Source organism: Anopheles funestus, chromosome 2RL, assembly GCF_943734845.2.
Source record: "Anopheles funestus chromosome 2RL, idAnoFuneDA-416_04, whole genome shotgun sequence".
In the NCBI taxonomy this organism is placed as follows: domain Eukaryota; kingdom Metazoa; phylum Arthropoda; class Insecta; order Diptera; family Culicidae; genus Anopheles; species Anopheles funestus.
This window is the reverse complement of record NC_064598.1, coordinates 44,143,315-44,171,279: the sequence shown is the minus strand read 5'-3', so window position 1 is coordinate 44,171,279 and position 27,965 is coordinate 44,143,315. Positions and strand designations below refer to the sequence as shown.

At 42.8% G+C, this 27,965-nt stretch overlaps 7 protein-coding genes and 6 non-coding genes across 13 annotated transcripts; 6 read left to right on the top strand and 7 right to left on the bottom strand.

Moving 5' to 3' along the window:
* Positions 1–6,190: 6,190 nt before the first annotated feature.
* Positions 6,191–7,629, top strand: LOC125765527 (replication factor C subunit 4). Its single transcript, XM_049430767.1, has 3 exons — positions 6,191–6,504; positions 6,569–7,436; positions 7,498–7,629. The coding sequence occupies exons 1-3, from the start codon at positions 6,383–6,385 to the stop codon at positions 7,588–7,590; spliced, it is 1,083 nt and encodes a 360-aa protein (XP_049286724.1). The 5' UTR covers positions 6,191–6,382; the 3' UTR covers positions 7,591–7,629.
* Positions 7,630–7,668: 39 nt separating this feature from the next.
* On the bottom strand, positions 7,669–8,817 carry LOC125765528 (transcription initiation factor TFIID subunit 9). The gene is made up of 3 exons (XM_049430768.1): positions 8,705–8,817; positions 8,456–8,615; positions 7,669–8,379 (listed from the first exon to the last, which is right to left on the bottom strand). The coding sequence occupies exons 1-3, from the start codon at positions 8,708–8,710 to the stop codon at positions 7,715–7,717; spliced, it is 831 nt and encodes a 276-aa protein (XP_049286725.1). The 5' UTR covers positions 8,711–8,817; the 3' UTR covers positions 7,669–7,714.
* Positions 8,818–9,794: 977 nt separating this feature from the next.
* On the top strand, positions 9,795–12,548 carry LOC125766012 (L-dopachrome tautomerase yellow-f2-like). The gene is made up of 5 exons (XM_049431585.1): positions 9,795–9,923; positions 9,987–10,313; positions 10,382–10,487; positions 11,432–12,090; positions 12,175–12,548. The coding sequence occupies exons 2-5, from the start codon at positions 9,993–9,995 to the stop codon at positions 12,469–12,471; spliced, it is 1,383 nt and encodes a 460-aa protein (XP_049287542.1). The 5' UTR covers positions 9,795–9,923; positions 9,987–9,992; the 3' UTR covers positions 12,472–12,548.
* Positions 12,549–12,657: 109 nt separating this feature from the next.
* Positions 12,658–15,426, top strand: LOC125766014 (L-dopachrome tautomerase yellow-f-like). Its single transcript, XM_049431587.1, has 5 exons — positions 12,658–12,913; positions 13,001–13,254; positions 14,142–14,717; positions 14,812–15,003; positions 15,076–15,426. The coding sequence occupies exons 1-5, from the start codon at positions 12,772–12,774 to the stop codon at positions 15,223–15,225; spliced, it is 1,314 nt and encodes a 437-aa protein (XP_049287544.1). The 5' UTR covers positions 12,658–12,771; the 3' UTR covers positions 15,226–15,426.
* Positions 15,427–15,474: 48 nt separating this feature from the next.
* LOC125766015 (L-dopachrome tautomerase yellow-f-like) lies at positions 15,475–17,078 on the top strand. The gene is made up of 3 exons (XM_049431588.1): positions 15,475–15,607; positions 15,693–15,931; positions 16,000–17,078. Exons 1-3 carry the CDS (start codon positions 15,475–15,477, stop codon positions 16,912–16,914), a joined length of 1,287 nt encoding a protein of 428 aa, XP_049287545.1. The 3' UTR covers positions 16,915–17,078.
* A 41-nt stretch (positions 17,079–17,119) lies between these two features.
* LOC125766013 (gustatory and odorant receptor 22-like) lies at positions 17,120–18,662 on the bottom strand. Its single transcript, XM_049431586.1, has 2 exons — positions 17,395–18,662; positions 17,120–17,297 (listed from the first exon to the last, which is right to left on the bottom strand). The coding sequence occupies exons 1-2, from the start codon at positions 18,634–18,636 to the stop codon at positions 17,181–17,183; spliced, it is 1,359 nt and encodes a 452-aa protein (XP_049287543.1). The 5' UTR covers positions 18,637–18,662; the 3' UTR covers positions 17,120–17,180.
* Positions 18,663–18,774: 112 nt separating this feature from the next.
* LOC125766016 (putative hydroxypyruvate isomerase) lies at positions 18,775–20,418 on the bottom strand. The gene is made up of 4 exons (XM_049431589.1): positions 19,924–20,418; positions 19,749–19,860; positions 19,269–19,444; positions 18,775–19,197 (listed from the first exon to the last, which is right to left on the bottom strand). Exons 1-4 carry the CDS (start codon positions 20,129–20,131, stop codon positions 18,884–18,886), a joined length of 810 nt encoding a protein of 269 aa, XP_049287546.1. The 5' UTR covers positions 20,132–20,418; the 3' UTR covers positions 18,775–18,883.
* Trnag-gcc (transfer RNA glycine (anticodon GCC)) lies at positions 19,517–19,587 on the bottom strand. Its single transcript has one exon. It is a non-coding gene; the product is annotated as a tRNA-Gly (tRNA).
* A 1,238-nt stretch (positions 20,419–21,656) lies between the features above and the next one.
* Positions 21,657–21,730, bottom strand: Trnai-aau (transfer RNA isoleucine (anticodon AAU)). The gene has a single exon. It is a non-coding gene; the product is annotated as a tRNA-Ile (tRNA).
* Positions 21,731–23,956: 2,226 nt separating this feature from the next.
* Positions 23,957–24,030, bottom strand: Trnai-aau (transfer RNA isoleucine (anticodon AAU)). Its single transcript has one exon. It is a non-coding gene; the product is annotated as a tRNA-Ile (tRNA).
* A 905-nt stretch (positions 24,031–24,935) lies between these two features.
* Trnak-cuu (transfer RNA lysine (anticodon CUU)) lies at positions 24,936–25,008 on the top strand. The gene has a single exon. It is a non-coding gene; the product is annotated as a tRNA-Lys (tRNA).
* Positions 25,009–25,739: 731 nt separating this feature from the next.
* Trnag-gcc (transfer RNA glycine (anticodon GCC)) lies at positions 25,740–25,810 on the bottom strand. The gene has a single exon. It is a non-coding gene; the product is annotated as a tRNA-Gly (tRNA).
* A 226-nt stretch (positions 25,811–26,036) lies between these two features.
* Positions 26,037–26,108, top strand: Trnam-cau (transfer RNA methionine (anticodon CAU)). Its single transcript has one exon. It is a non-coding gene; the product is annotated as a tRNA-Met (tRNA).
* Positions 26,109–27,965: the final 1,857 nt, after the last annotated feature.

The window sequence follows — 27,965 nt, the reverse complement described above, 5'->3', positions numbered from 1 at the left end:
GGGCATCCGAAAAATGCGACCAGCGTTCCGTAATTGGATTTAACGGTACTGATCTGGTCCGCGTAGATCGTAACTCCCAGGGCTGTGCTTAGGTCCGTTGCAATTTCCTCGTTGGTGCAGCTTGGTGGAATGTTCGTGCAGGTGAGGCGAGTTGTGGGGGTCCGTGGTCGGGCTTTCGCTTTGCCCTCCAGTGCTTCGGACACTTTCCGCCACATCTCAAGCGTCTCGTCGTGGCTCTTGCAGGACAGTTCCAGAAGAATATTCCCCTGGAAATTCATCCTTACACGCTCCACTTTCTGCCGATCATCCCCCAGCTTTTCCTTGAGGATGCGCATCATCTCGTCCTGTGTTGTGTTGTTCGTTGTTTCCAACTCCAACGCATCTGGGACGCGATGCGCGCGCTGCTTCGGTTGTTTTGGTTGTTGCTGATGCTCCGGTTGCTGCCGCTGCTGATGCTGGTTCGCGTCAAGCGCCACTGTTTCCTGCTTCCGCTGCTTCCTCCGTGCCCGTCGCTTGGCCTGTTTGCTCAGAACTTTTGTCCATTCGGGTGCCGGTTCTTGAGACTTGTCCTGGTCCTGTCTGTTGCCCGTAGTCTTGCTCTTGTTTTGTCTGCGTTTGCGTTTCTTTGTCTTTTTGGCTGTCTGTGTGTCTGTGTGTTTATCTGTTATGTTGCTTGTCTCATCGTTTGAGAGGGTCAAGGGTGTGTCCGTGGTCGTGGGGATGTCTGTTTCAGAGTTTTGTGTGGTTTCGGTCTTTTTGTTTGTTTGTGTTTTGGTGTTTGTGTCTTTTGGTGTTTTTGTCATTTTGTTTGTGTGGGTCGAGGGATTGTTTGTTTGGGTGTCCTGTGTGTTTGTTGGTTTGTCTGTTTGTGTGGTGTCTTTGCTGTTTGGGTTGTCTGATGTTTGGTTTATCTGTGTTTGTGCTTGTGTTTGTTCCTGTGTCCACTGTTTTACAGCGTTCAACTTAAGCAGAAGCTTGTTGTTGGCCTCCAAGATCAATTCCGTCGTGTGCATCAGCTCTTCCACCTCCTCTTTGGTCGGACCGGGAGACAGCTGTTTTCTGGGAGACTGGGGTGCAGGCTGGGCCTCCACGAGTGAAGACCTGGCCACTTCACCTACATTACCCGTGGACTGCCGCTCAACCGGTGTCACAATGAGTTCCGGTAGTTCGTCCACTGCACGTGGCGGTGATTCGGGAACGTCCGTCATTGTTGTTTTGTCTTGATTTCCCGTCTTTTTTTTGTCGTCTGTATCGGCAATCAAATTCAAGGTAGTCCTGAATTTGAGTGCCCAGTCTTTTGGCATAGTGGGGAGTCCTTTTGTCTTCTGTCCGTCCCGTATGTCACGGATTAAGCCAGTCAGTATCGCCATTGCCCGCTCTAAATCATTCGCGGGACTGTTGCCAACGGGGTACCGTTCCAGGAAGTCCTCCAAGCTGCGCCCAGCCGTAGATGTAACCAGTGGTCCAGCACTCCCCTCGATGACCGGCTGCAACGTCGACCGCTTTGCCAGGCCCAGTCCAACCTTCGAAGTGCTTTTCAAAGGTGCGGAAGCTTCCGCAAATGGAAGGGTTGGCATGGTCGGCGAGGAGCCTAGTGTCATCCGGCGAGTGAGTAGGGCCTCTTGTCTGGTTGACATCAACGGGGTCGCCGTGCTTAGGGAGGCCCGTCCTCTGGAGGTCACCCGGGCCGGTCCCGACAGTCGCTTGGGCGATGCGGTCAGTTGCGACCTGGAGGTACTGCGCGTCATTGGGGCCATGGTGGAAGCAGATGGAGTTTAACCTGGAAATATAAGAGCAGAGGGAAAGTGTAGTATTGCCTTTTTTGGAGGATAGGGATAAAAGTGAAAAACTTTGCCCTGGAAGAGAAAAGAAGAAGGAGAGTGTAGTATTGTTTAATTGGGTAGGAGGGGTTCTATCTGAAATTATAAGAACAGAGGGAAAGTGTAGTATTGCTTTTTTGGGGGAGGAAGGTTGAATTAAGAGGTTTTTCCTGAAATAAAAGAGAAGAAGGAGAGTGTAGTATAGTTTGATTGGGTGGGAGTGGGGGAAGATATGTTATCTGAAATTACAAGAGCAGAGGGAAAGTGTAGTATTGTCTGTTAAGAGGGGAGTTAGGGTTTGGGTTGTGAGTAGTTTCCTGAAATTGGAAGAACAGAGAGAAAGTGTAGTATTTTCAATTCAGGGAGAGAGGGGTTTGAGATTGAGAATTGTTCTCTGAAATGATAAGAAAAGAAGGAAAGTGTAGTGTTGCTTTATGAGGGATAGGGATTCAATATATATAATATATGGGGGGGGGAGATTATAAATTAATAAGATTATTTAATTTGTGCTAAGCGGGAGAAAGAAGAGATGTTGTGGATATGCAGAAGAAAAATATATGTGTACATATGTATACATATGTATAGTAGTATTTTCAGATTTGGTAGGTATAGGACGTAAATCGAAGTTGATTTAATATTCGGGAATTTTTATGCTAGAGTGTACAGTAGGGTATTTTGAAGGGGATTTGGATGTGTTTACGGGAAACCTGATATATTGTTATTTATTAATTAGAATACTTGAGTGAAGATTGGTTATTTCCAGGATTTTTTTTTTTTATATTCAGGGATTAGTTTTTTTTTTTAATGAATCTACTTTTTTAATGAATTAGTGAGTGAACTAATTGTTGGGTGAATGGTTAATTGGTTATTTGGGTGAAAGAGAGAGAAGTGACGGATGGGAGAATAAACAATGGACGCTAGCTGATGGGGTTTTTCACGTTACGGGTAGAAGGTAGCAAGTGTGTACGTGGGAGTAGACTACCGAGCGGGAAAAAAGACTACCTTGCGCATGGAAAGGGGGTTTAGTGTGTACAATTAATTATTATTTTAGAGGGTGTGGCAGGTGCAAAAAATATTATGAGTGTAGGAAGGTGTGGGTTTGGTCCGTACAGAAATAGTTAGTTTCTTCTGGAGTGATTTACTACGAGTATGAATGAATATTATCTATGATAGGGAGGTAGGGATATTGTTTAGCAATGAGGTTAATGGGATTATATATTCGGGTAAATACGATTTATGGTATGATTAGCTTAATTCATTGAATAGAATAATTTGAATAAAAATTGAATGTCGGTTTAAGATTACAATGCGTGGAGGAATTAATAGGTTTTTACTTTGGAGATTTAAATGTTCGAGATATTACGGGATAATAACGTGCGGGATAATAATATTATAAACGATTGAATTATAATGATGGACTAATTATTACTTTATCGATTAATCGGAAGAATAGTTGTATTTTATTAAGGGGAATATTGGTGACCTTGGGAGAATATTGTCAGTAGATTGATAATTTGATGCGTTAATGGGTAAGAGGTGTTAGATTTGGTGGTTCAGTTATTTTAATTAAACTTAAGGCCGGGTTTGCAGCGAGGGATCAGATGGTGTTGGAGTATTTGTAGATTGATTGGATTGTTATATTGTGGGGTTTTGATTTCACCTTGTTGTTAATATTGTAAGGGGAAAAAACCGTTGGGTGCAAGAATGAGAGAGTACTATTGTAAATGTTAGTGCGGGTGGGAAAGATTGTTTCTGAATGGCAACGCAAAGCCAGCAAATAAACTGTTCAATTGGATTCTGTGGCCAGAAAGACCGTTGGGTACAAATATGGAACAGGAATATTATTCCGTGGTGCTACAAATGGGAGAAGCGAGAATGGGGAATAAGCAAAGGATGCTGACTGAAGGGATTTCCTCCGTTACGGGTACAAGGTAGCAAGTGCGTTCGTGGTTTGGTGAGGGGGAAAAAACTACCTTGCGCATGGGAAAGGGGTTTGATGCGTTTAGTTAAATATTATTTTAGAAGGGTGTGGCAGGTGCAAAGGAGAAAAATGTTATGAGCGTAGGAAAGTGTGGGTTTGGTCCGTGCAAGAAAAATTATTTTCTACAGGTGTACAAAATTAATTGCAAGTGTGAAGGAAAATTTCTTCGCAGGAACAAAAGGGGTTTGGTTCGTGTGAATGGGATTTTGTAATGTTGTGTGTTTGTGAATGGGTTTTTTGGGTTTTTGCTCGGGAATTTTGGGATTCTTGTGGGTTTTCCTGACGATTTTTAAATGGGGACAGGGAATTTGTACGTGGGTAGGCAAGGTTTTTAGGAATGTATGGTTAGTGTCATTGAGTGTTGGGAATAATTTATGAATTAAAATTTCTGCTATCTTAAATGTCTAGGACATGCCGGTTTGAATCTGCGCTGGCACTTGTGGGATGCTTCGTCGCTTGAGGATCAATTTCCGGAGCACACACACACGCACGCACAAGCACTAGGACAATCAAGTTGGGACTGGTTTTGGCAGAGGGCCGCACCAATTTGTGGCGTCGACGCCGTCCGTCGAAAATCCGCGTATTTATTGTAGAAGACAACAAATCAAAAACGGTTATCCACAGACGCGGTCGCCTCCCAATTGGTCTTAATTATCCGTTGATTCAATACACTGGCACTCGCTAAAGCGGGACTGGTTTGGCAGAGGGCTTCACCAACTTGGGGCGTCAACGCCGCCTGTAGAATATCCGTGAATTATCGTGGAAGACAATAACTCAAAAAATACGGCAATCAACAGACGCGGACGCCTCCCACTTGCACTTGTTTGCACTTAGTCGCACACGCACGCGCCACTGAAGGTTCTTCGCGCACTAGACACTTTCACGAATGTTCTCAATTTCACTAGTCGGTAAAATTGTCGCAGAAGGCAACTTAATGTGATCCAAATTTAAAATGATCCACTTAACGCAGAAGGCGATTAGAATGCTGTTGGAAATTAGTGAGAAAAAAAACGGGACAAAATCACTGTGCCGACGGCAGAAGAAGAGAGAACTGGATATAATTTAACAAGAGCCCGTTGGCAATTTGTCGCAGAAGGCAACTTAATTGGATCAACGAATAAATTAATAAGCAAAAAAGGCAGATTTTCACTGGATTCACAAGCTAACACTCGTGTCACAGAGAACACTTTATTAAAACAGAATTCACGCTCGTAGGGATCACAAAACACAACACATAAAGCACAGTCACATCCAATCACAGAGTAATTCGGAACGCAACACCACTTCACTGTTGTTAGCACGATCACACACACACAAGCACAATATTCCACTTCCAAGTCGCTGATGTAACACCTGCTGTGAGCACTCCACTAATTTCTACCAGAGGCACGCCGAGGGTAGAAAAAGCTTTGTAGAACTCCAATACCAAGGCGAGAGCAAAGTGTAAACACGTCTGCTCCGGTCGGCTGTTCGCAAGCGTCTCAGTGTACTCGACCATCAGCATCCCCCAAATAGCACACAAGAAACTTTCTTTTTTCTACAGTATTGGTTATAATTATGTAGCAGTAAATTTTGTGCTAAAATTGTATTAACAGATGGGACACATCTGGAATTGTTACACTACCGGCCGATCCGTTTTCTCTTTATGATGTGTATGTGGTTTGCCATAAACTTTAGGATGGAAAAGAATGGTCGTTTTTCTGTGGAAGTATTCAAACGCAACAATGTGGAGAAAAAAAATATGTTACAACCCCATTCAGCACTCGTTTTCAAACCAAAAGCACATCGCTGTTTTAACGTTTTCTTTTTGTGTTTATTATCAATCGAGCTGATAGCTAATACCATCATTACACAGCGCGATAGTGATTCACTAGCGATACTACTGAGCGGTTAATGAAAAGCGAAGAAGTTAGAGCCAAACGTACGAACATGTTTACGCATAGTTAGCACAAATCAAAGAAGAATTGTTAAAGCATATTTATAGTGATAAAAGGGAAGTGTAGGAAGTTGAGAAAAATTTGCGGCGTAAAATCGAACGCGTAAGCAGGTACAGTCAACGTGTACCGGGTGCTTGTTTTATATATTTGCTAAATAAACTAGTCATTTTAAGTCGAATAAAACTTATCTCGTGTGTTATCATTTACTATTATCCTGGAGGGTTGGATGAAAGAAAATATTTACAAAATGTGTTAAAATTGAAAAACATTATTTTTTTTTGAAAACAGTTTTTAAAAGTAGATCAAACTAAAGAGTAAATATTTTTATTGTTTCAGACTTTGTAGTAAATTGTTTTAAATGAAATATGCCATTACATTCAATTTGCGAATGTATGTTAACTGCCAATTCAAAATATTTTTGCATGATGCATTTCCACTGTGCAGCAATTTCCTAAGCGAAACCCTACAACATCCTAAAGTGAACCTGTCAATTGTCGGACTTTGACAATACATGTCAATAATGATAACCGCGCAAAATTCATACGAAGCGGCATTCTTAACATTCTCGTTGTTGTTTTCTAATTTACATCTGTTATTGAATAAAATTAAGTGCTTCGATCTCTTTCCGACCCATCAACAAAACCATGCAAGCCTTTCTAAAAACAGGCCGGACAACTGGAGACAGTTCTTCTGCTGGCGCCAGTGGTGAAAGCGGTACAACATCAACCAAGCGGGCAAAGCATAGCGTACCCTGGGTGGAGAAATAGTAAGTATGGCTTATGTTGGAACGTTCGACTTTAGTTTTGAGCATGTACGCTTCTTTATTTTAGCCGTCCAAAAAGTGTCGATGATGTGGTGGAACAAGCAGAAGTGGTAGCCGTGCTGCGTGAAAGTCTCTCAACTACCGATCTACCGAATTTGTTACTGTACGGACCTCCCGGTACCGGCAAAACCAGCACAATCCTGGCCGCTGCGAGACAACTGTTCGGGGACATGTTCAAAGAACGCATTCTAGAGCTGAATGCATCGGATGATCGTGGTATAGCGGTGATTCGGAACAAGGTGAAAACGTTCGCACAACTCACGGCGAGTGGTACCCGGGCGGACGGTAAACCGTGTCCACCGTTCAAGATCGTCATTCTGGATGAGGCCGATGCGATGACTCACGCGGCTCAGGCTGCTCTGCGTCGAACCATGGAAAAGGAAACGAAAACAACACGATTTTGTCTAGTTTGCAACTACGTGTCGCGTATTATCGAGCCCATAACATCCCGATGCACCAAGTTTCGTTTCAAACCGTTGGGTGAAGAAAAGATCATAGAACGATTGCGCTACATCTGCGGACAGGAAGGTGTTAAGGTAGAGGACGATGTTTATAAGGACATCGTTAACATATCCGGTGGTGATTTGAGACGAGCCATCACCACACTGCAATCGTGCCACCGGTTGAAGGGTACCCAGGCGCGTATCGAACGGCAGGACATACTGGAAATGTCCGGTGTGGTACCGGAACGCTACCTGGAGGAATTTATTTCAGTTTGCAAAAGCTCGAACTACAGTAAGCTGGAGGAATTTGTACAGAACCTTTCCTACGATGCGTATAGCGTTGGCCAACTATTTGAACAGCTGAACGAGTACATCGTGTTCAACGACGGACTTACGGAAAAACAAAAGGCTCTTATCTGCGAAAAGCTCGGTGTAAGTATATCGGGAAATGTTTTTCAATACAAATGGATTATCATGTCATTTACAATTCCAGGAATGTTGCTTCCGACTACATGGCGGAGGGTCGGAATATATTCAGATTATGGATTTAGGCTGCGTCACAATTCAGGCACTCAAAGACCAGTGAAGTTCTGTTAATAAATAATATTCTCAACTGCATTATTTATCAGCTTAATGAGCCTTGCGTCTCGCTGCTTGCACAGTATTAGATCAGTCACACATACGAGTGTTTATTGTTAATGTTTACTAAATTACTCCACTATTTCAAAGTCATCTTCTTCCCGCTTGCGCTTGTTGCCGTTGTTCGCCTCGCCGAACTGGTCGTCCGTTTCCATCTTTATGTCAACATTTCCAGCAACACCTGTACTACCAGCTGATGCACCGTTACTTCCACCCAAACCACCAATTGATGTGACCGTCGTTTTAATTGATTTGGTTGCAGTGGTTGGTGCCGTTTTTGGAGCCGTACTAAACTTGAACACTGGTTTTGGTATGCTCACCACCTGCGTCTTCGGTGTGGACTGAACGGATGGTCGCTTTACGCCTCCGCCGGTGCCGGTTCCGTCGCCACCAGCACCACCGGCCGCCGCTTTAGCCGACTTGAGCGATGATCGACCTTCGAGAGCAGATTTGTTCATGCGCTTTGGTTGCTGTGCCGCACGAAGCTTGTAGTTGCACGCAGAAAGGCAATAACGATCCGGCGGAAGTCGCAATCCACAGTGGGTTTTTATCAATGGCAGCGGTGTGCCGTTACGGACACGCGCTATTTCCAGTAAAACGTCTCGCGGAGGTGGCCTTGTGAATGCTTTATCCAGAATCATCTGCGTGGCTAACTTTACATCATCCATTTCGATCACCTTCTTGCGGGCGTGGTTGGCGTATATTTTGGCGTCATCCAAGATGCACGTTACGTATCCTGTCAATAGAAGTATTGCATTGCGTTAGGGTCTCAGGGTTGCGAGGTATTCTGCAATGCGAACAGATGTACATACGGTAGGTAAATTCTAGCAGCTGATTAATGACCCGTGGTTCGTAGTCGGTCGCACCGAGCTCCTTCAGGATGGACATCACAACCTGAGCATCTTTCGGTATATGCTTTACCTGATTGACTATCTTCACCTTTTCACCCTTCTCTCGATCAGTGCTTTGAAGCTAAAGAGATGAAATCATGGCATTAGTAACGAGTTTAAGCAATAAACCACTAAATACACTTAAAAATCGCTTGCTATTTGCGCACTTACATCCATTGTGGAGCAAAACAATGCAGAGAATGCTAACGAAGTATCAACAATGCGATTTCAGCTGTCAAACACGGTTGCATTGACGAGATGACTATATTCAAGGTAGGACAATGTGTCATTCTCAGATTATGAAATATTTCGCAACGAAATAAATGAAATTTTTCATGAAATTAAATTTGAAAAAATCAGAAGACGCGGGAACGCATGTGGGAAAATTGCCTTGAATTGTTTTTGTTATAGATTAGAAAATATGCGATTCTATTGGCTGCTAAAACTATGAATAACAATAATCCTATTAAGTATCATTCAACAACAACAACGCATTTATAATCGGATGAGTTCATCGTATAATATCGTTCGATGCTGATTTCTAAATGTCTCTCCGTAAATATTGAATGATTTTCTGTTATAGCGACTGAAAATATGCTACCTCTTCTAGCAGTTTTAAAGTAATCTTTATACAACATATTGAACGCTGGGCATGGAAGATAGAATCAAAATGTGCTGCCAAAACTTTCAAGGTTGCTTTCCGTTTTCTGAAGAGGATTACTGGTTGAGACCGCGCCACTAGTCGAAGTGGAGGATCGTGTTGTTGGATGCTGCATTCGAATAGTTCTTGCAACCGTTATCTACAATTAAAAATCTTTTAACACGATATACATGTTATTAGAATGTACGGAATACTGTTCGACTTTTCTGAAACCAGTATGCAAAATCAAAATATAGGTGAAAGTTCAAATCTTTCAGAATGGATCGCTTTTGGTAGTTGTCTTGGAAGATGTGTGTCTTCTGGACAAAAAAAAATTAAATCAGCAGCAGGTTGTTGACCAACAACATATCTCGTTTCCTAAACAGGATTCTACCTGTTCCAGGTAAGAACGTTGTACAGAAACCAGTAGAAATTAAACAAATACACCCAATTTCTTCACAACCAATTCGACCCTTGTCACTCGAAAAAAAAAAAAATAGACACAAGCAAACGAAGAGAGTAAGCGAAGGATCACTCGAGATAATAAAAATTGGTAGAGGGAGAACAAATAGGAACCGGTCCGGCTAAAGCGAAGATGCACGAGATTAAAGACACAACAAAAAATCGTCTGACGCGAACTCTATTTATTCGTCTACCAAGACTCACAGCATCATTTCTACTGTGTGATCCGAACGGATCGGTCACAGTGTAAAAGTATTCCTGGGTGTTGATTCTTCCATTAGTGAACGGGTAAAAGTAACAGCAGAAGTTAAGAGTTGTAGTGACCAGTGTTAATCGTCAATTAATTCACAGGCAGAAATGGCGAAAGCAGGCGCTGTAGCACTGCTTCTGCTGGCCACCCTTGCGGCTGTAGCCAGGGGACAGGTCGATGAGGTATTGAAATGGCAAAAGGTAGAATACGACGTACCGGCGGAAGTGTTACAGCGTGAAAATGGCTACATACCAATTGGTAACATACCGATGGGTGCTGTACATCACAAGAATCGGGTGTTTGTGGCCGTTGCCCGCCGTCGCTGGGGTATCCCATCCACACTGAATGTGGTCGACATTTCGCCACCATTCCCCAACACGAACGTGATCCTCAAGCCGTATCCTAACTTCGCTCTTAACGAGCTACGGGTAAGACGATCCTCTGCCTTTCTGCTCGACAGACCGATTGTTGATCACATTCCGTTTCACCCTTCCAGGCGGACTTGCAACCAGACGCGAACCGTATTGTGACGGTTTACCGTCCACGTGTCGATCGTTGCGACCGGCTGTGGTTTGTCGATACGGGCATGATGGAAATCCCCGGTAAGTTTTAAAATGTTTACAATCGGAACATATTAGCATCACTATATAGAGCAGCTGTTGGGAAAATTTGTCCTAATTTACTTCCCCAAGCAATCGTTATCAAGTTGTTTAGGGTCAAAACGATGAACTGAGTACTCTCCATAGGTCACAATTATCAACGCACCCTATAACCAACGTAGTTCCAAACCAAAAAAAAAAAATAGGATGTATTCAGGAGGGATTTTTTGGTGTCTGATTTGTATTTATGTTGCACAATAAGATTGGTTTTCTGATGGTTCTTTTCCACCGATTCGTACGTTATTTCCCTGCAAAACATGTACGATTGTGGCGATGTTTTGTGAGGAAACCGGTTGGAAGCTTTATCACTTCAGGGGACCGGTTTCCGAATCGAACAGGTTCGAAGTGCGAACAATGGGTGTTTCCACCGCGCGCATGTCACCGCGTTGTGGAAAAACAAACAAAATCTGGTCAAGGTTTTGGTGCGTACTGTTACCAGCCCCAAATGTTACGGATGGCCTTGTACAATTCCGTTTTAGCAGACACCTCTTCCTTTGTGGTTGTTTTATATGATTCGAACGATTAATCCCGGTCGTATAATATAACCGGTAACGTACGATTGAACCACAAGGCTATTCAGTGATTGGATTGTGTTACCATCACACACAGGACACATACGGATCTTTGGCTGAGGGAACAGAGAAGTCTTGAACAGATATGAATAATGTAAATTGCATGCAAGTTGAAAGGTGCAGCAGAAAACCGTATGCAAACTAGCATGCAACAAAAGATTCGTAATGGTAGAATAGCTAGCATTAAGCAGATGAGAGAATTCATTAGATAAAACCATTAGATAAAATGATTAATTAGCATGTATTTTATGCAAAGCTGTACTCAACAGTGTAATTCCTGCATTACATTACGCGTTTTTGTCCATTCCATTACAGGAAACTTTACTGTCGTCCAAAGACCCTCTGTCTGGTCGATCGATCTTACAACCAACGAGCCAATCCATCGCTTCGAAATCCCCAAGGAAGCGGTCGAAACTGGCTACGGATTAACTTCGATCACGCTCGACGTAGATCCGACCGATTGCGAGAAGGTGTTCGTGTACATTTCCGATCTCCAGACGTACCGCATGGTGGTGTACGATTATGCTAACCGACGCGCTTGGCGCTTCCTGCACAACTACTTCTTCCTTAACCCGCTCGAGGGTGACTACCTGATCCAAGGTATTAACTTCGCCTGGGACGATGGTATTTTCTCGATCGCGCTTGGTAATCAAGATCCGACCACCAAGTTCCGTACCGCTTACTTCCACGCCCTGTCGAGCAACTCCGAGTTTACCGTGTCCACGGAGGTCCTGCGTAATGAGACGGCTTCCCAGCGTTCCTGGCATGGGACCGACTTTAAGCTGCTTGGCTACCGTGGCAGCAAGTCCCAGTCAAGCATACACGCGTTCGATCCGGAAACGGAAGTGATCTTCTTCGCGCTGATCCAACAAAATGCGATCCTCTGCTGGGATTCGAACAAACCGTTCGCATCGCAAAACATGGCGATCGTGTACAAAAACGATCGTGACATTGTGTACCCAAATGATCTTTCGGTGAGTTGAGGTTGTGGGCTAGGGTGGAGAACAGCTTGTTTGCTTACTATCGAACATTTGCTAATGAACTTGTTGCGTTTGCAGATCGATCAAAACGGTTACGTATGGTTCATGACGAACTCCATCATTAAGCTGCTGTACACCCAGCTGAGCTTGGACGATTTCAATTTCTTCGTGTGGCGTGCGAACATCAAGCAGATCATCAAGGGTACCGTTTGCGATCCATCCTCACCGCCGAACGTACTGTCCGGCCAGCGGTTTGGAGACGAGAACAATAACGATCGTGTGACGTTCTTCGAGCACAAGGACAAGCAGGGACCGGGCGGTGGTCCGTACGGAGGCTGGGGACACGGTCCGGGTCGCCCTGGTCGACGGCCGTAAAGCAAACGAGCGTAAAGCGAACTGCGAATAAGAGTATCAAATAAAGCGCGTCAATTTTTCCGAAATCTACCACTAAACATCCCTGTGCTGCGTTTATTTTCGATGTGAAACGGACCAGTGTTCGTGTATATAGATAATTATGTGCAAACACCCCCTTAACCGCATCGTCAAAGAGGAAGGAAACGAGCGGTTAAATCAATAACGTCGTATTGGTGAAACCGGTTCAGTGCGAACGAATCTGCACCCTCGAATAGATTGTCTGGAGCGGTTCACTACGTACCGTGCTGCATTTAGGAAAGGATGTGTGAGAAAAGAACGTTCGCGTTGCGGTGCGTCATTCTGCTCGTTACGGTGACTTTGTGCCGTACGGTTCAAGGAGATGAATTCGAAGAAGTGTTCCGTTGGAAGCTGCTTAAATTTAACAAAAGTGATACCGGCGAAGGTAGCAATCGTGATAGGGGGGTTTCGTTTTGTACATGGTAAAACAATTCGTGTAACGCTCGATTTACATTCTCAATTCCATGAAAAGATTCCGATGGAGTTTTGTTCCCGGAAATGCCGGACGATGCGCCGGAAATGGTGACACTGAATGAAAGCTTCGTGCCTTACCACAATCTACCGATGGGGGTGACACATCACAAGGGCCGCGTGTTCATAACCGTACCAAGACGTCGTACCGGCATTCCGTCCACGCTGAACGTTATCGTGCTGGATCAGGTGCCGGAAGGTGAAAAGTCACCCAAGTTGGATGCGTATCCGAACTCGCTGACGAATGAGCTAAGGGTAAGATAACACTGTAACTGAGGATGAGGTTTACTCTAACTTTTTTAGAATTGCCAAATACGAAAGAATACTCTTGAAGTTGCTATTTGTTCCATGATCGTTTCTGCTTTTTTTCGGCTGTTGATAAAGAGTAATGACGAGGTGTTTTTTGCTTCAGATGTTGGAACTTGATCGGTTATCTATATAACCGAACCAGAATATATAAAATTCTGGTGTCGCGGTGTTAGTGTGCAAGCTCCTCTTAAACGGCTGCACCGATTTGTATGAAATTTTCGTTTCGCTAGGTGACCTCTGGCCAATAATCTGGGTTCTTTTATGTTTTTCCTACGGGAGTTATCAAGTTGGTATAGCCATTTTTTCAACACGAATAATGTTGCACACTACTGAAACAAAAAAGTTCTAACGCATAAATCAATCAAATTAGGTACACATGACGATTGATTTGAGCAATTTTATTCATTAAACCGTAAAGTGAATAATAAATAACTAAAAAGCAAGTGTGTGAATAATTAAAAAAATGCTATTTACTGATTTGGAATCTGCGCCTTACACGGAAGGACCTGGTATTAAATCCCAATCGTCAAGGAAAGCCAGAAATGAAATGAATCCTGAAGTAGCAGAAAAGAAGAAGAAGAGCCACAAAAAAAGAAGAAAAATAGCTTTGATTGGGAATATCATTTGGGTTAAGACTGGCAATAAGTTAAGAATTTTCAATTAATCAACGATATTCTGTAATCGCCACTCTAATAATACCACACGAATCAAGATGAAACACTCAAAATGTTTGCTTTAATTTCAAAACGCATGTTTAAGGGTAAAGCTAGGTTTGCCGGGTAAGCTAGTTACTTATAAAAAACGGTCTTGTTTTCTATCGTTCTTACCTCTAGAGTCCTTACCTACCGGACCCGAAAAAGCTCATCTCCGTGTATCGCACCCGTGTGGATCATTGCGATCGTATGTGGTTCGTCGATACTGGCTTTCTCGAATATCCCGGCCATAGAAAGCAAGTACAGCGTCCTGCACTGTGGATCATTGATTTGCTGAAAGATCGAAAGGTACGGCAGTTTGAAATACCGGAATCGATCGTACCTGAAGGTCATGGTATGGCTAGCGTTACAGTCGACTCGTCTAGCGACGATTGTGATGGTGCGTTCGCATACATACCCGATCTTGCCTTCTACCGGCTGTACGTGTACTCGTTCCGGGAAAACCGGATGTGGAAGTTCCAGCATGAGTTCCTTTCGTTCGATCCACGAATGACCGGGTTTGGTGTAGCGGGTGTACGGTTTCGTTGGAACGATGGTATCTTCTCGATCGCTCTCGGTCCACAGCAACAGTCGACGGAGAAAGGACGACAGGTGTACTTCCATGCCATGGCCAGCACATCGGAGTATCGGACTAGTTCGAGTGTCTTGCAGAATGAAACTATTGCGAAAACCGGAGGATATGATCATTTGTTTACTGTAGGTTTTTTTCACCTTTAAATTCGTTGTTCCTCACTAGTTTCGCCAACCAGTTTATAGTATTCACTTAACTTTTTTATCCACCATCTGGTAGCATCTTGGCGAGCGTGGTATTAAAACGCAATCCACCATTCACCAGTACGATCCTCAGACTGGTGTGCTGTTCTACGCTGAAGTTAACCGCAACTCGATCGGTTGCTGGAATTCTGCCCACCACTTCAATCCCGAAAATCACGGTATCGTTCATCTGGACAATAAGAACTTTATCTACCCGTCCGATATGACTGTAAGTAGGTCCAAGTGCACCTGAGCAACTATTTGTACCTAACCACTAACCATCCATTAATCCTCCCGACAGCTCGACAGCGACGGTGACCTGTGGGTCATGACGAACGGATTACCAAGGTGGTTGTACGCGTCGCTCGATGCTGATGACTATAATTTCCGTATTTGGCGGCAAAACCCGGCAAAGGCAATCGCAGGAACAATCTGTGCACCCGATGCATAAAAGCGCGCTCGGCCAAACGCTCTCTAAACACTTACCTTTTCACTGTATTGGTTGTGGGGTGGATCATCGTGTGTACCGTGCTCGGGTCAGTGATTAACGATCTCGCAATCGTTTCTGATAGATCGCCCCAGTATCGATCAGAGCCTGTGCTAGGCGCAGTTCGTCAAGGTTTCTTTTACATGATTGAATAAAGTTTTATTTTTTTTAAGTGCTTTCATAAAACATACTTTACTACGTTTTTTTTTTTAAATGGATTATCTACGCGTTTCTGTTGTCACCATTTTGTGGGCACTGCTTGTGCTTGGTGGCAGTGGTACCGAGTTCGAGAAAGTGTTCGAATGGAAACAGATGTCCTACAGTGATCTTCCAGATCTTAACAAAGGTTGAGTGTTACACAACGCTTCTCGTTGTTGGTGGGAAAGATCTCTGTTATTCATTTTGTCTGTCGAATTATTCCATTTCTACAGGTAATGGGGCAATTTTGTTTCCGCGAGTGTTAGGAGATGCCGAGAACGAAACGTTCCACGCGTACGATAACATTCCAATGGGTGCAAGTCATCACAAAAATCGGTTGTTCATCACGATACCACGCCGAAGACCGGGTGTTCCGGCAACGCTTAATGTGATCGATCTGTCCAAGGTGACGCGTGGCGATCGTAGCCCACCGTTGAAAGCTTATCCCACCTATCCTATCAATGAGCTACAGGTTTGTGTGCTGAAACTATATCACACGCTGGTGTACATAAGTGTTTGTAACTTTTTTTGTTCTTTTAGCCACAATATGCGCCTGACTTGAGACGGTTAGTTTCGGTGTATCGCACCAGAGTAGATGCCTGCGAACGGTTGTGGTTTGTCGATACGGGCATGCTGGAGTATCCGGATAATCGACAACAGATACAGCGTCCCCAGGTCTGGATCATTGATTTGAAGCGTGATCAGCTAGTACAACGGTACACAATTCCCGAATCGATCGTACGGGAAGGAGTCGGAATGGCCAGCATCACCGTGGACGTAGAGCCAACCGACTGTGAGGGAGCGTACGCGTACATACCGGATCTCACTGCAAACGCCATCCACGTGTACAGTCTGCGTGATAATGACATGTGGTCGTTTAACCATTCATCCTTTGCGTACGATCGAAATCGGGCCACATTTAATGTGGCTGGCCAACGATTCGAATGGGACGATGGTGTGTTTTCTATAACGATCGGACAGAACGACACGATAGCGAGATCGAAACTAGTCTACTACCATCCGATGGTTAGCACGACCGAGTTTGGGACGTTTACCAGCATTCTACAGAACAAGCTAATCGCACAGTCTGGGTTCTACGACGGTTTGTTCGAGGCGTTGGGCGAACGCGGTGCAAACACACAATCTACCATGCATCATTACGATCCACGTACCGGTGTAATGTTTTATGCCGAGGTGAACAGAAACTCGATCGGATGCTGGAACACAAATCATATATTCGATGCCGGTAATCACGCGGTGGTACATCTGGACAACCGGGAGCTCATCTATCCGACCGACTTGACGAGTGACTCCGACGGTATGCTTTGGGTGTTGACAAACAACCTACCGACATGGATCTATTCGCGGTTGAATGAGAGTGACTACAATTTTCGCCTGTGGCGACAAGATCCAACGGTCGCTATTCGTGGCACAAAGTGTGATAATGCTCTTTAGACAATTTTTGTTGTGGTGATGTCTAATCTCACTATTAGTTCTTGTTTTTATTCCATGTTTACTTACGGTGCCCTCTAGGACTATTTTGCTACTTGAAACCATGAAGTAAGATAGAGAAATAAAAAGGAGCAATAAATAGTAACTTCCTTTGCATTTTGAGTAAATAGTGCGCTTAATGTTGTAGACCTATGTAGTGGATATTATTTAAAAAATATTGGTGTTGACAATAAGGAACCTAATGCGAATTGTGCAATTGTAACTGTATCTTACTGTTTTTGTAAGACTTTAACATTTTCGATAATTTCTGCCGGAATTTGTTGTGAGATGAGCGACAGCTTAAATTGCAACAGTACGATCAAGTAGATAGCGATCGTGGCAATACTCTGTGGAGAAAGAGAGAGAGCGAGAGAGAGAGAACACGGAAAAATGTTGTATAAGCTGAAAACACTACACTGAGAGCACATATTTGAATATCCTTACCGAGGTGAGTAATTCACGATTAACTTCCGCATAGCCTTTAAGGCTCACGATGGCCGGGTTCATCTCGATCGCCTGTATGAACAGATCAATCTCCTTCTGTGTCGGTTGGTCCACTTTCAGCAGATTGATGCTGAGCAGCGTGTCTTGTACACCTTGCGCCACCTGCAGCGTTGCATTGTGCGAGCAATCGCAGAAGATAAACAGCAGCGTGGAGCAGTAAACCGTGTCTACGATGAGACCGATTTCCTTGAACGAAAACCCAAACCCATGGTCGATAATTTCCGACAGTGCACCGTAAATAGCGACGGTGATGTTGACGAACATGAACAGACAGTAGGTGGAATAGGTGCGCGCATAAGCGTTCCCGAGTGCTTGCAGCAATTCGCTCAAGTTCAACCACAGGAAACGATAGCGCGAGATCATTGCGGCGGTACATTCGATCGCCACATCCTGTCGAAAGCAGCGCGACAAGCTAGAGGAGGCCACCCGGATGCCGCGACTGTTGATATACCAGAGCGCACTGTTCATGTTGAGCATCGTGATGATGTGGTAGTAGGCGGACGTGTGCCACAGGGCGAACCCCTCCAGCAGGAAGCTGAGCGAGAGCAGAAACACGATCGCACACACGAGACACCCGATCGAGAAGAAAACGATCAACACCTTCAGATGGGGAAACTGGAGCGATGTGCCGGTGACACGGTAATAGCGCACCTGGAACGCGCCCCACATCGTCTTGTAGATGGCGACCTGCCCGGCGACACCCCAGCCCACGAACGGAATCCAGAAGTGTGGTACGAGAAAGATCACGAACAGTATGCCGTAGATGTACTCGTCGAACTTGGTCGTCGTTTGGAACACTTTAATACGTTCGTACCCGACCACCAGCACGATCACGGTGGACACTATGTAGAAGCAGAACGCATAGATGGAGGCAGCCGATCGCCAGCTGAATGTGATACGGCCGGGCACTGAGCGAGTGATCGGCATAACCGCCAGCCCACGGAACAGCACCAGCAGCAGCTTATGGTCGCGATAGAACTGATCGTGCGTTTCACACGTATCTCCATCGGCAGAATTAAGCTGGGCACGGATGGCACGCTCCTTGGCGCGTTGAATCAACTCCGGATCCATAGTACCGTTGATCATTCGCTCGTCCTTGGACGTGTCCCAGACGGCGCCCATTTCACGGCGAAGCAACGCGTACCCAAGCGAATCATCAAACTCACTTTCCTTGATAACCATCTTGCCGTGCGATTCGGTACAAATGACCGATAGACTGTCGTTACGGAACTCTTCGCGTGATCCGTTTTATATGAAGCATCCACCTGTAATATCCGCAGCAGAAATCGATACAACCTTAATGGCTTAATAATGAAACACTTCTACCCAAAGTACCAGTCCCGTCTATTTGATCACATTTCTTATGCATAATGTTGACTTCGCTTGACCCTTCCCGAGGCGTTCGTCAGCCGCGAACCCATCAGCAATGTCACTGCCAGTAGCCGAAGTCACGCAACCAGTGAAGTCCTGCGGCTGTATCGGCTAGCGGACGATACTCGCACCCAACCCAACCGTCCGCATAACGGCCCTCGGTGGCCAACACTCGCAGTATGTAGCGGAAGTTTAGCTCTCCGTCGCTGTCCGGTTCGTTGCGGCCCGGTACCTGTGCCAACTGTACGTGTCCGATGTAAGCTGCCCATGCACGGATGCTGTTAGTGATGTCGCCTCGTATGTGCTGTGCATGAAAGATGTCTAACATCAGTTTCACGTTTGAACTGCCGACGGAAGTGATCATCTTAATGGCTGAAACGCACCGTACGAGGAAATTAGCAAATATGATGATTTATTAAAGGGTGAACTACTCAGATACCTACCCTTATCGTAACAGGCCAGATAATACCCGGGCACCGAATGTTTGTTAATGGGTTCAATCACTCCGATAATGTTGTTTCGCTCAAGGATCGGTGCTGCGACTCGAAGATTAGCCAGATACGTCCGATCGTTTACTTCCGTTGCAGGTCCGTCCAATTTACCGGCCATTATGTGTATTCTGTCCGAAAAGTGTTAGTAGTCAGATATACAAAAAAACTGAATGGGTAAGTTGGCAAAAAAGAGCTTCAGTTGCATCGGCCGGGAATCGAACCCGGGCCGCCCGCGTGGCAGGCGAGCATTCTACCACTGAACCACCGATGCTTCGTCTATGATCTGGTATTTTAAGGACGTTTTCTAACGTCAACAAACACCAACGCTATTAGAGATTTCAATGCACTTCAAAGTCACCTCTCTCTTATCATCTGAAACTTCAATGCCAACGGAATTGCAAATACAAACAGTACTATCTCTCAAACACTTACTTTCCACATCCAATAGCTTTGGCGTATTCAACCGTACGTTCCAGGTTTACAAGAAACTCCGTTTCCCACCCCGGTAGGGCGGCACAACCGAGCTGACCGCCTGGTACATCCCCTAAAGAAAAGCAACTCGTTTGAAAATAGCTCCAACATCTGTTTCCAAAAGCCTTTCACCAACCCAAAGCTATGTTCATGAGGATTTGCTTCAATCCCGTTTCTTTTTGTATCGCCACCAACGCTTCCAGGTTGACCTCCGCAGGTGGAAACGGTCCCTCAACGCCATCGAAACCGGCCGATTTTGCTGCACGGTAGCGATCCAGAAAGGAGCCTGCTTCCAAAAACATGAAATTCAAATTCGCACAAAACCTTAACGCCACCCCTGTCATCGTGCTGATCTTTTTTTTTCGACACGGAAAGTTCACAACAAATCACAGCTCACGAACCACTTTGTCACCCTTATCAGTGGATGATAATTTGAACAGCACCAAAAACCACCAATTTGTTTTCTCAGCCTGTCAATCAAATGCCCAACAGTCCGTACAATTAATTAACGCCTGCTACTTTAGAGAATAAACAAAAACTGGATCGCAAAAACCGCACGATAAACTAAACCGCCTTACTGCTGTGGGTGGAATCAATTGTTGGGGGTTGATGCTGCGAGAATGCTCGACGGTCAGCTGCGTTTGACATATAAATGAACCTGTGGGGGGACTTGCGCAAGCGTTTCTCCCGTTTGGAGCGTTTGGCGATTCACTTACACAATACGCGATGGATAGCTTGTGAAAAGCATAATATCGGTCATTTTCTAAATAGCGAATTAACTTTCATAATCCGATTAGTCAAAGGTATTCCTGTTTGTATGTTGCGAAAAAAAACAGCAAAATATGCTTTAATGACAGCCCCACCGTGTTCACGCAAGCATTTGCAATTCATTTGTATCACGCTTCAATTTATCTTATGGCAGCAGGGGTTCATTTCGTTTAAAAATAACTTCAATGAGGGTGTCTGCTACTACGCGGAAAATAGATTTTTCGATTGATAGTAACCTATAGCAACAGTAAATACAAAATTTAAGTGTTATGCACTCATTCAATGTATTTATTTAAACCGCTAATTGCTTATGCTTATGAACAACATTCTTTTTTTTTCAATTCTGATCAAAATCATTTAATTGACACAACAATTGTGGATAAACAGCAGCTATGTCCTAAGCCTAAACCTTTTTATTTTAAGGAAAAACTTTGAAGAAAAACATAATTAATCCACTTCACAAAAAGAAAGTATTGTGGCATTGCAGACGGCATGAAACAGGTACACATACATTTCATAGATCACGTATTGCTTATTATTGGCATACCGATGACACATTAATTTCATGCATAAGTAACCAAAGGGACAAAACGCACAGCATCGTTCGACCTAACGAGATGAATAATCGTCCATTAAGTTCAAACGCAACATGTATCACTTAAAGTCTAAGCCACGGACAAAATGCAACTCCCGGTTACGCTAGACCAGTACCAGGTTGAATATAATTTACGGTTTGTTTGATACATCTTTAAGAGTTTGGCCAAAAGAAGCAAATAAAATCTAACGCATTTATAAGCGTGCAATTGCACGCACACAAAATGCAACCACCTTTGGCGGAAGAAGTCGGTTCGCTTCCAAACGGACACGATCGGCGATGCGTTAAGTAATTAGCGAAGGGTTATTAAAGATTGACATTTGTTCGACGAATAATTCGTACGAGCATAAGCATAAGGCTGAAAGGAGTCTCTGCAACGGTATGCGCTGATCTAGCGTCATGTCTATAACAACACGTGCAAAACATATGTAAAAGTATAACTTGTGTAATACCTGTGGTGATGTACATTCATGTAAGAGAATTGTGTAGCAAAAAGAAAAGTCCCTTGGCTCCAGAGAGGATCGAACTCACGACCTTCGCGTTATTAGCACGACGCTCTAACCAGCTGAGCTATGGAGCCGTTGTGGAGGGAGCAGAATCTTGTAAAATCATAGCGCATTCGCAATGGCCGATTTCACTGTTTGTGTGTTTCATTGGTTGATACCAGGCGCGCATGTTTCAGGCGCCTGCATGCATGGAACATCTTTCAGCTTGCAATGTTTATTCCATAGTGGCAAAAACACCTTTTCAAATAATGTTTTTTCTTTCCGTTACTTTGCTATTTAAAATATGCAAAAGTTATGCTTTGAAAACATATTTTTGGGTGTGAATTTGAAACACGATGGATAATTATTTAATAACTGTGTTTAAATGGATTTGGTTTATAACAAAATACGACCACGCGAATAACACTTTACTTTTACTTTTTAATGGTTTATTTTGAGAAACAGAAAGTTTACTTTTGTGATTTTATAAAAAAAAATTAATAAAACAAAAATGTATTCCAAACGTATTTATTTATTTATTTTTTTTTATTCATAAAGAACGGCCTGGCCGTATTGCTAAACGTATTTATTTATTCAATCAAAAAATCGAAATCAAACAACACACTTGTTTATGTAGCAATGGTAATTCTCCCTGTGGGAAAATAAATTAATACATCAAACCTTGTCAACACGTTCATAATTATTTTACCTTTCCAATCCATGTTGCTCGACCGTTTTCTTTCAATTTCATCTTTCCCACATAATACACCTGTTTCCAGCTACGTTCAAATATCGTGCCATCTGCCTCAAACCGCATGCCGTCTGCTTCAAATCCCGTGCCATCACCTTCAAAAGCGTGCCACTACGGTCAAATCGTGTGCCACTACGTTCAAAATTGACAGCTCGAGCTGAAGGCATTGCCGTACCAAAACAAAACAAACACTTTTGCTAAATGATTCGCAAATATTGCATTGTTTTTAATCGGTTTTCGATAGCTAAACGAATAAACTATGGATTAATTGCATTTTGATTCTATTTTTCATCAAACGGGTAAAAAATTGGCAAATTGTCAACAAACAACAAACATGCATCCAAGCAGCTGTCAATTTTGAACGTAGTGGCACACGATTTGACCGTAGTGGCACGCTTTTGAAGGTGATGGCACGGGATTTGAAGCAGACGGCATGCGGTTTGAGGCAGATGGCACGATATTTGAACGTAGCTGGAAACAGGTGTATATACAGTCAGAGTTTATTATTACCTCTTCATGTATTCGGGTCCTTATGGGTTTTCTAATACCCCTTGTGCCGGTCTATTCAATACGCTACGTAGAAGGAGATAGTCGAAGTTAGCGGGAAATTTATACGGTCCCACAGAGAAACTGATGATTTTTGTCATCGATTCATAAATTATGAACACCGAGACATAGACATGGAGATTATTGGTAGATGATTGCGTCTTCAACCAAACGTAGGATTTAACAGAATTCGATGTTTGTTTACATCGCTTATTTATGCACGAAAGGTGATCGTACGAAGAGGTTTAACATGTTGCCTAAGAAGTGTGATAAGAATTTTAATAAAGCGCCGTGAAATAGACATAATATTGACAGAGAAAGTCTATTAAAACCAGCAACCTCTACCTACGACTGTGGATCCAATCCACACAGGAAGTGGATATACAGGGCTACCGAATGGATAGAATGCAAGCGAGAAGAAATCAATTAAACATTTTGTCAACACGGCCAAGGGAAAGATGTGAAGATGATGAAAACTTTATGCTAACCGGAAACATCGCCTTGACTTTGTTTCTTTCTCCGTATGAGACTGGTGCCAGTTATGTTTTGACGAAGTGTTTCCGGCCTTTTGCATTGTGTGGCGCGTGCGAAGAATTATCTAAACAGCTCATGTACGCCGACACGCAGTACATGAATCTTTATACAGCCGAGAAAAGTCGGAAAATGGGAAAACGAAAAGATGACAGCGGGTTGTGGTACTGACTGGACAATAATGCGAATATGTTTGCCATATACAGTTCAGCCGTTTGCTATGCTTTCTTTTGGCCAAGACAATGAGTTGTGTTTGTATTTTACCGGAAGCATTGCAATAAAAACAAACGGATATTTGTTTACGCACTGAAGGTGTTATGTGCAGCCATGAAAAATGTTAATGCAGTATTTCAATATACAACTTGTACAATGAAAGCTTTAATAAAGCACTTACCAGATATATTATATCTAGTTTTTAATTTTGATTAATAATGTTTTAAATTTGGTGTAACACAAACAGAGCATGCACGGGTAAGGCAAAAAAAGTACACATTGGCTCCAGAGAGGATCGAACTCACGACCTTCGCGTTATTAGCACGACGCTCTAACCAGCTGAGCTATGGAGCCATGTCGAGAACTGCGAAGACAAGTTACCATCAAAATCGCAAACAACATACACGACTACTCACAAAACGAAATTTCATACATAAATATTGTTACAAGCGCGCAGACAATGTATTAACACGTTTTTTTGGATAGAGTAATAACTTTTAACTTTTGTAAAATGATTTGCTAACTGTATACTTACGTGTTACAGATTCCATAAATCTTAGATACCAGAATTTCTTTAATATTTTTCAACGTAAAAATATGAAGCATTCATTTTTACAGCAACAATAACGTAGTTGCAGTACAGTTTTTCTTTAGGAATGATTTCTGAGAAAGGTGGCAAAAATACTGTAGCATTACGCTACGATAGGAAGTTGATATTTTCGTAAAAGAAATTAAATCACTTTCGAGATTGATTGCATTTATTGAATCAATTTTTTGAAGTGTGTGGTCATGGTAATTTCAATCCGATTTTATAATTATAACTATGTTTGATTAAATGTATGTGTTCGTTGCGTAAATAAATAAATAATAACACATCGAAGTATTAATCTAGTGAAGTGAATTGAATTAAACATGAGTTGTAATTGTACAAAAGAACACATCGAAGTATTAATCTAGTGAAGTGAATGAAATTAAACATGAATTGTAATAGTTCCATAGTGGCCTTAACCTTTCTTGACAACAAAATAAACACACGGTCCAAAAATGGTTTGTAAATGTTTAAGGCAGAGTATAGAAAGTTTAAGTGTGAAGTATTGCAAATTGTTCTGATGAAATTAACTAAGTAAAAATTCAAAGAAATTAATAATCTGGTTAATAAATATGAAATTTCGCATACCTGTTTCTGATTTCCACAAAAGATTACACTTTGAGATAAGCTATGCGTTTACGTTGCATGTTTTGACCCGTCCCTCCGACAGGCCCGGCTAGCTCAGTCGGTAGAGCATGAGACTCTTAATCTCAGGGTCGTGGGTTCGAGCCCCACGTTGGGCGCGCTGAGTATATTTTGCCATGTCATTAGTTTGCATTTTAATTACATTCTCAAAACACTTTTTTTGAATTATTATCACTCCTCCAATGTTTTATCATTCGTGTTTCTCGAATGGTATTACTCTACAAAAATACTTCAGAAACTTATTACTTTTATATGTTCTACAAATCGTACCTTATAAATATCCTGTTTAACTATAATTCAAGTTAAGGGAAGATGGTCCTTCAGGATTTCATTTCGGGTATGATGCACAAATGTTACTGCTTATGTATACCAAAACTTATTTTTATATAACCTCACGGTTATAAAAATTCACGGTAATTTATGTTACTTAATAAAGCTGTAATTTACAGGGTTTTTCTATTCAGTTTAGACTAGCCGCACACTTTTTCCTGCTCTGCGCACTTGATTTTTAACGCAGGTAGGCAAACAAACATGCTACTTGCTAATAATCAAGTGCGCCGAGTAGGAAAAAGTGTGCGGCTAGTCTAAACTGAATAGAAAAACCCTGTATATCATGAAAGCAGTACTATAAACTTATTTTAATGATTTCGCATTCATTCCAGTCGTTACTGGAAGGGGAAGGGGGTGTGGAGGGTGGGAGGGTGGGAGGGGGCGATGAAGTTTAAAGGAATAGCGGGATAATGATTGAAATATTAAACTAATTATTGGTAAACTTCAACTTGCAAGAAAGGGCTGGTTTCATATTCTGTTGCAAAATATTCCTTCTGATTGCATCGGCCGGGAATCGAACCCGGGCCGCCCGCGTGGCAGGCGAGCATTCTACCACTGAACCACCGATGCTGTCGAAAATGTGTTGGTAATAAATTATTGCGTGCTACTATACATAACAAACCATAACAAGTATTTATTAATTGCTTAAAATTATGAACATAGATTTATAATTTCTATTCCAAAAACAATAAATATATGGTTTAATTTCGTTTACGTTGATGTACAACAACCTCTTACCTCTGAAATGAAATGGATTATGTTTATGTAAAGCTTTTAAACCACGCTTCTCGACGAGAGCAGAGTGGCGCAGTGGAAGCGTGCTGGGCCCATAACCCAGAGGTCCGTAGATCGAAACTACGTTCTGCTATCCGGGAACTTTTTTATTTTCTTTTGCTGTACCCTTGTATCTCTTTTTTGCGATAGGTTTTCACACATCAGTTTACATGTTAACATACTCACTTAGTATACTCACTCCTATGAAACAAATAACACATATAATAGATTATAGAATGCAAAAACAGTTTATCAAATTGTACAAATTTCCCCATTAGCTCCAGTTATGCACATCCATTCACAGATTCATTAATCTTCCTGCAAATCAGTTTATAACACATGATGCGTATGAGTACCTTCGACATACATTGTGGCCATCACATTAAACAGAATCGTTATATATTTTATGCTCATCGCAAAGATCCGTTTCCTCCTGCCAAGAACCGTTGGTCTAAGGCTCCAATCATTTTTGAGTTGTGTTTGTGGTTGATGAAGATTTATGATGCACTCTATGAGGTGAACAAATTCCGGTCCAAGCAACAATCGTGAGAACGCCAAAATGGCGATTATACATTTTAGGGTTTGTTTCCATGTCCTTTGGCCGGTCTAGCGAGAGAACATAGTGCTGGCTGTGAAATGTACACGTGGATAATTTAAAAATGTATAATTTAAATTAGGGAAGGAAAGATTTGCAGTAATGAATATGTTCAGAATTAAAAACAACTTCTAAAGAGTGAAACCGTTGCCAGCTAACGGGACGAGTTGGTCTCTCTAGTGTATAAATTATACACCTGGCCACCGATATTGTTGATGAGGCGGAAATGTTCCCACTGCATGACATATAGTAATTCTAGCAACTTAAACCGTTTATATCGCGGGCCTCGTACCTCTTCATTACCTCAGCCATTTGTCATCGAATTACAGCTGGTTTCGTAAACGTTTCTTTCGCTACCGTTTTACGGAGAACACAAGCGGCTTCTCCCAAAAGCGGCTTCTGTCGCCAACCTCCGAAAGCCTTACCATCTAGGGTTCTAGTCGAACGTAAAAGGAAACTGCAAGACGCGGTTGGTGCCCCAGGAAAGTTGATGCCGGAACCATGCTCCCAGTCGCACCCACGATTAGCATGTTACATCCATTGTACCAATCTGCCGGTTCCTTCCGCCATTTACGATCTTTCCCATTTCCGAAAAGCACCGTGTCAGTACTCGGTGCAAGCACGCAGGTGGAATGCTGGTCTTTGCTGAAGAGTTGTTCTCTGGATGGACGGTTTTATATAATATCTAGCCACCTTATGCCTTGGACACTGTTTAATATTCTAATTCCAAACCCATCGGTGTTTGTTTCCTGTTTGCACTTCCAGTGGCTCCTTATCTCGCCGCCTGATGTCCAGTTGCTATTGTGTGGGGACTTTGTTGGCGTTCGTTGTATTTATCTTTTATTTCCTTACCGTTTTGCCGATGGTCGGGTTCGGTGTCGGAATCGGTTTGTAGGAGGATGCATAATTAATGATTTATTTTATTCCTTCACAAATTCTTCCTGCTGCTTGTAATGTACGGCCAATCGTATTGTGCATAAGGATGCAGTTTCGTCAGGTGTATTATTTAAGCAACAGTCATTGACCCTGCATGTGATTTTGATTGAGTAGTTGTATTATTGTTTCTTTATTTTTTATTTATCTATATCGCAAAATGAATGAAACAGTTTTGATGAAAACTATATTTGAAGAAAAGAGCATGTTTGAAGATTTAATTTTTGTGATTTACTTGTTTGTTGCACAAAAAAATGCAGGCTTTTATTACTTGGTTGCTATTGTACTATTGTCCTAAATTAATAATCAAGATTTTTTAACAAATTTATAAAAAAAACGGTATTAAATTATCATATGCTCTCACTAGATTGGAAACCGTCTGTCTGTCCACATGCGGGAACGACTTGTTGCTTTTCATCGCCG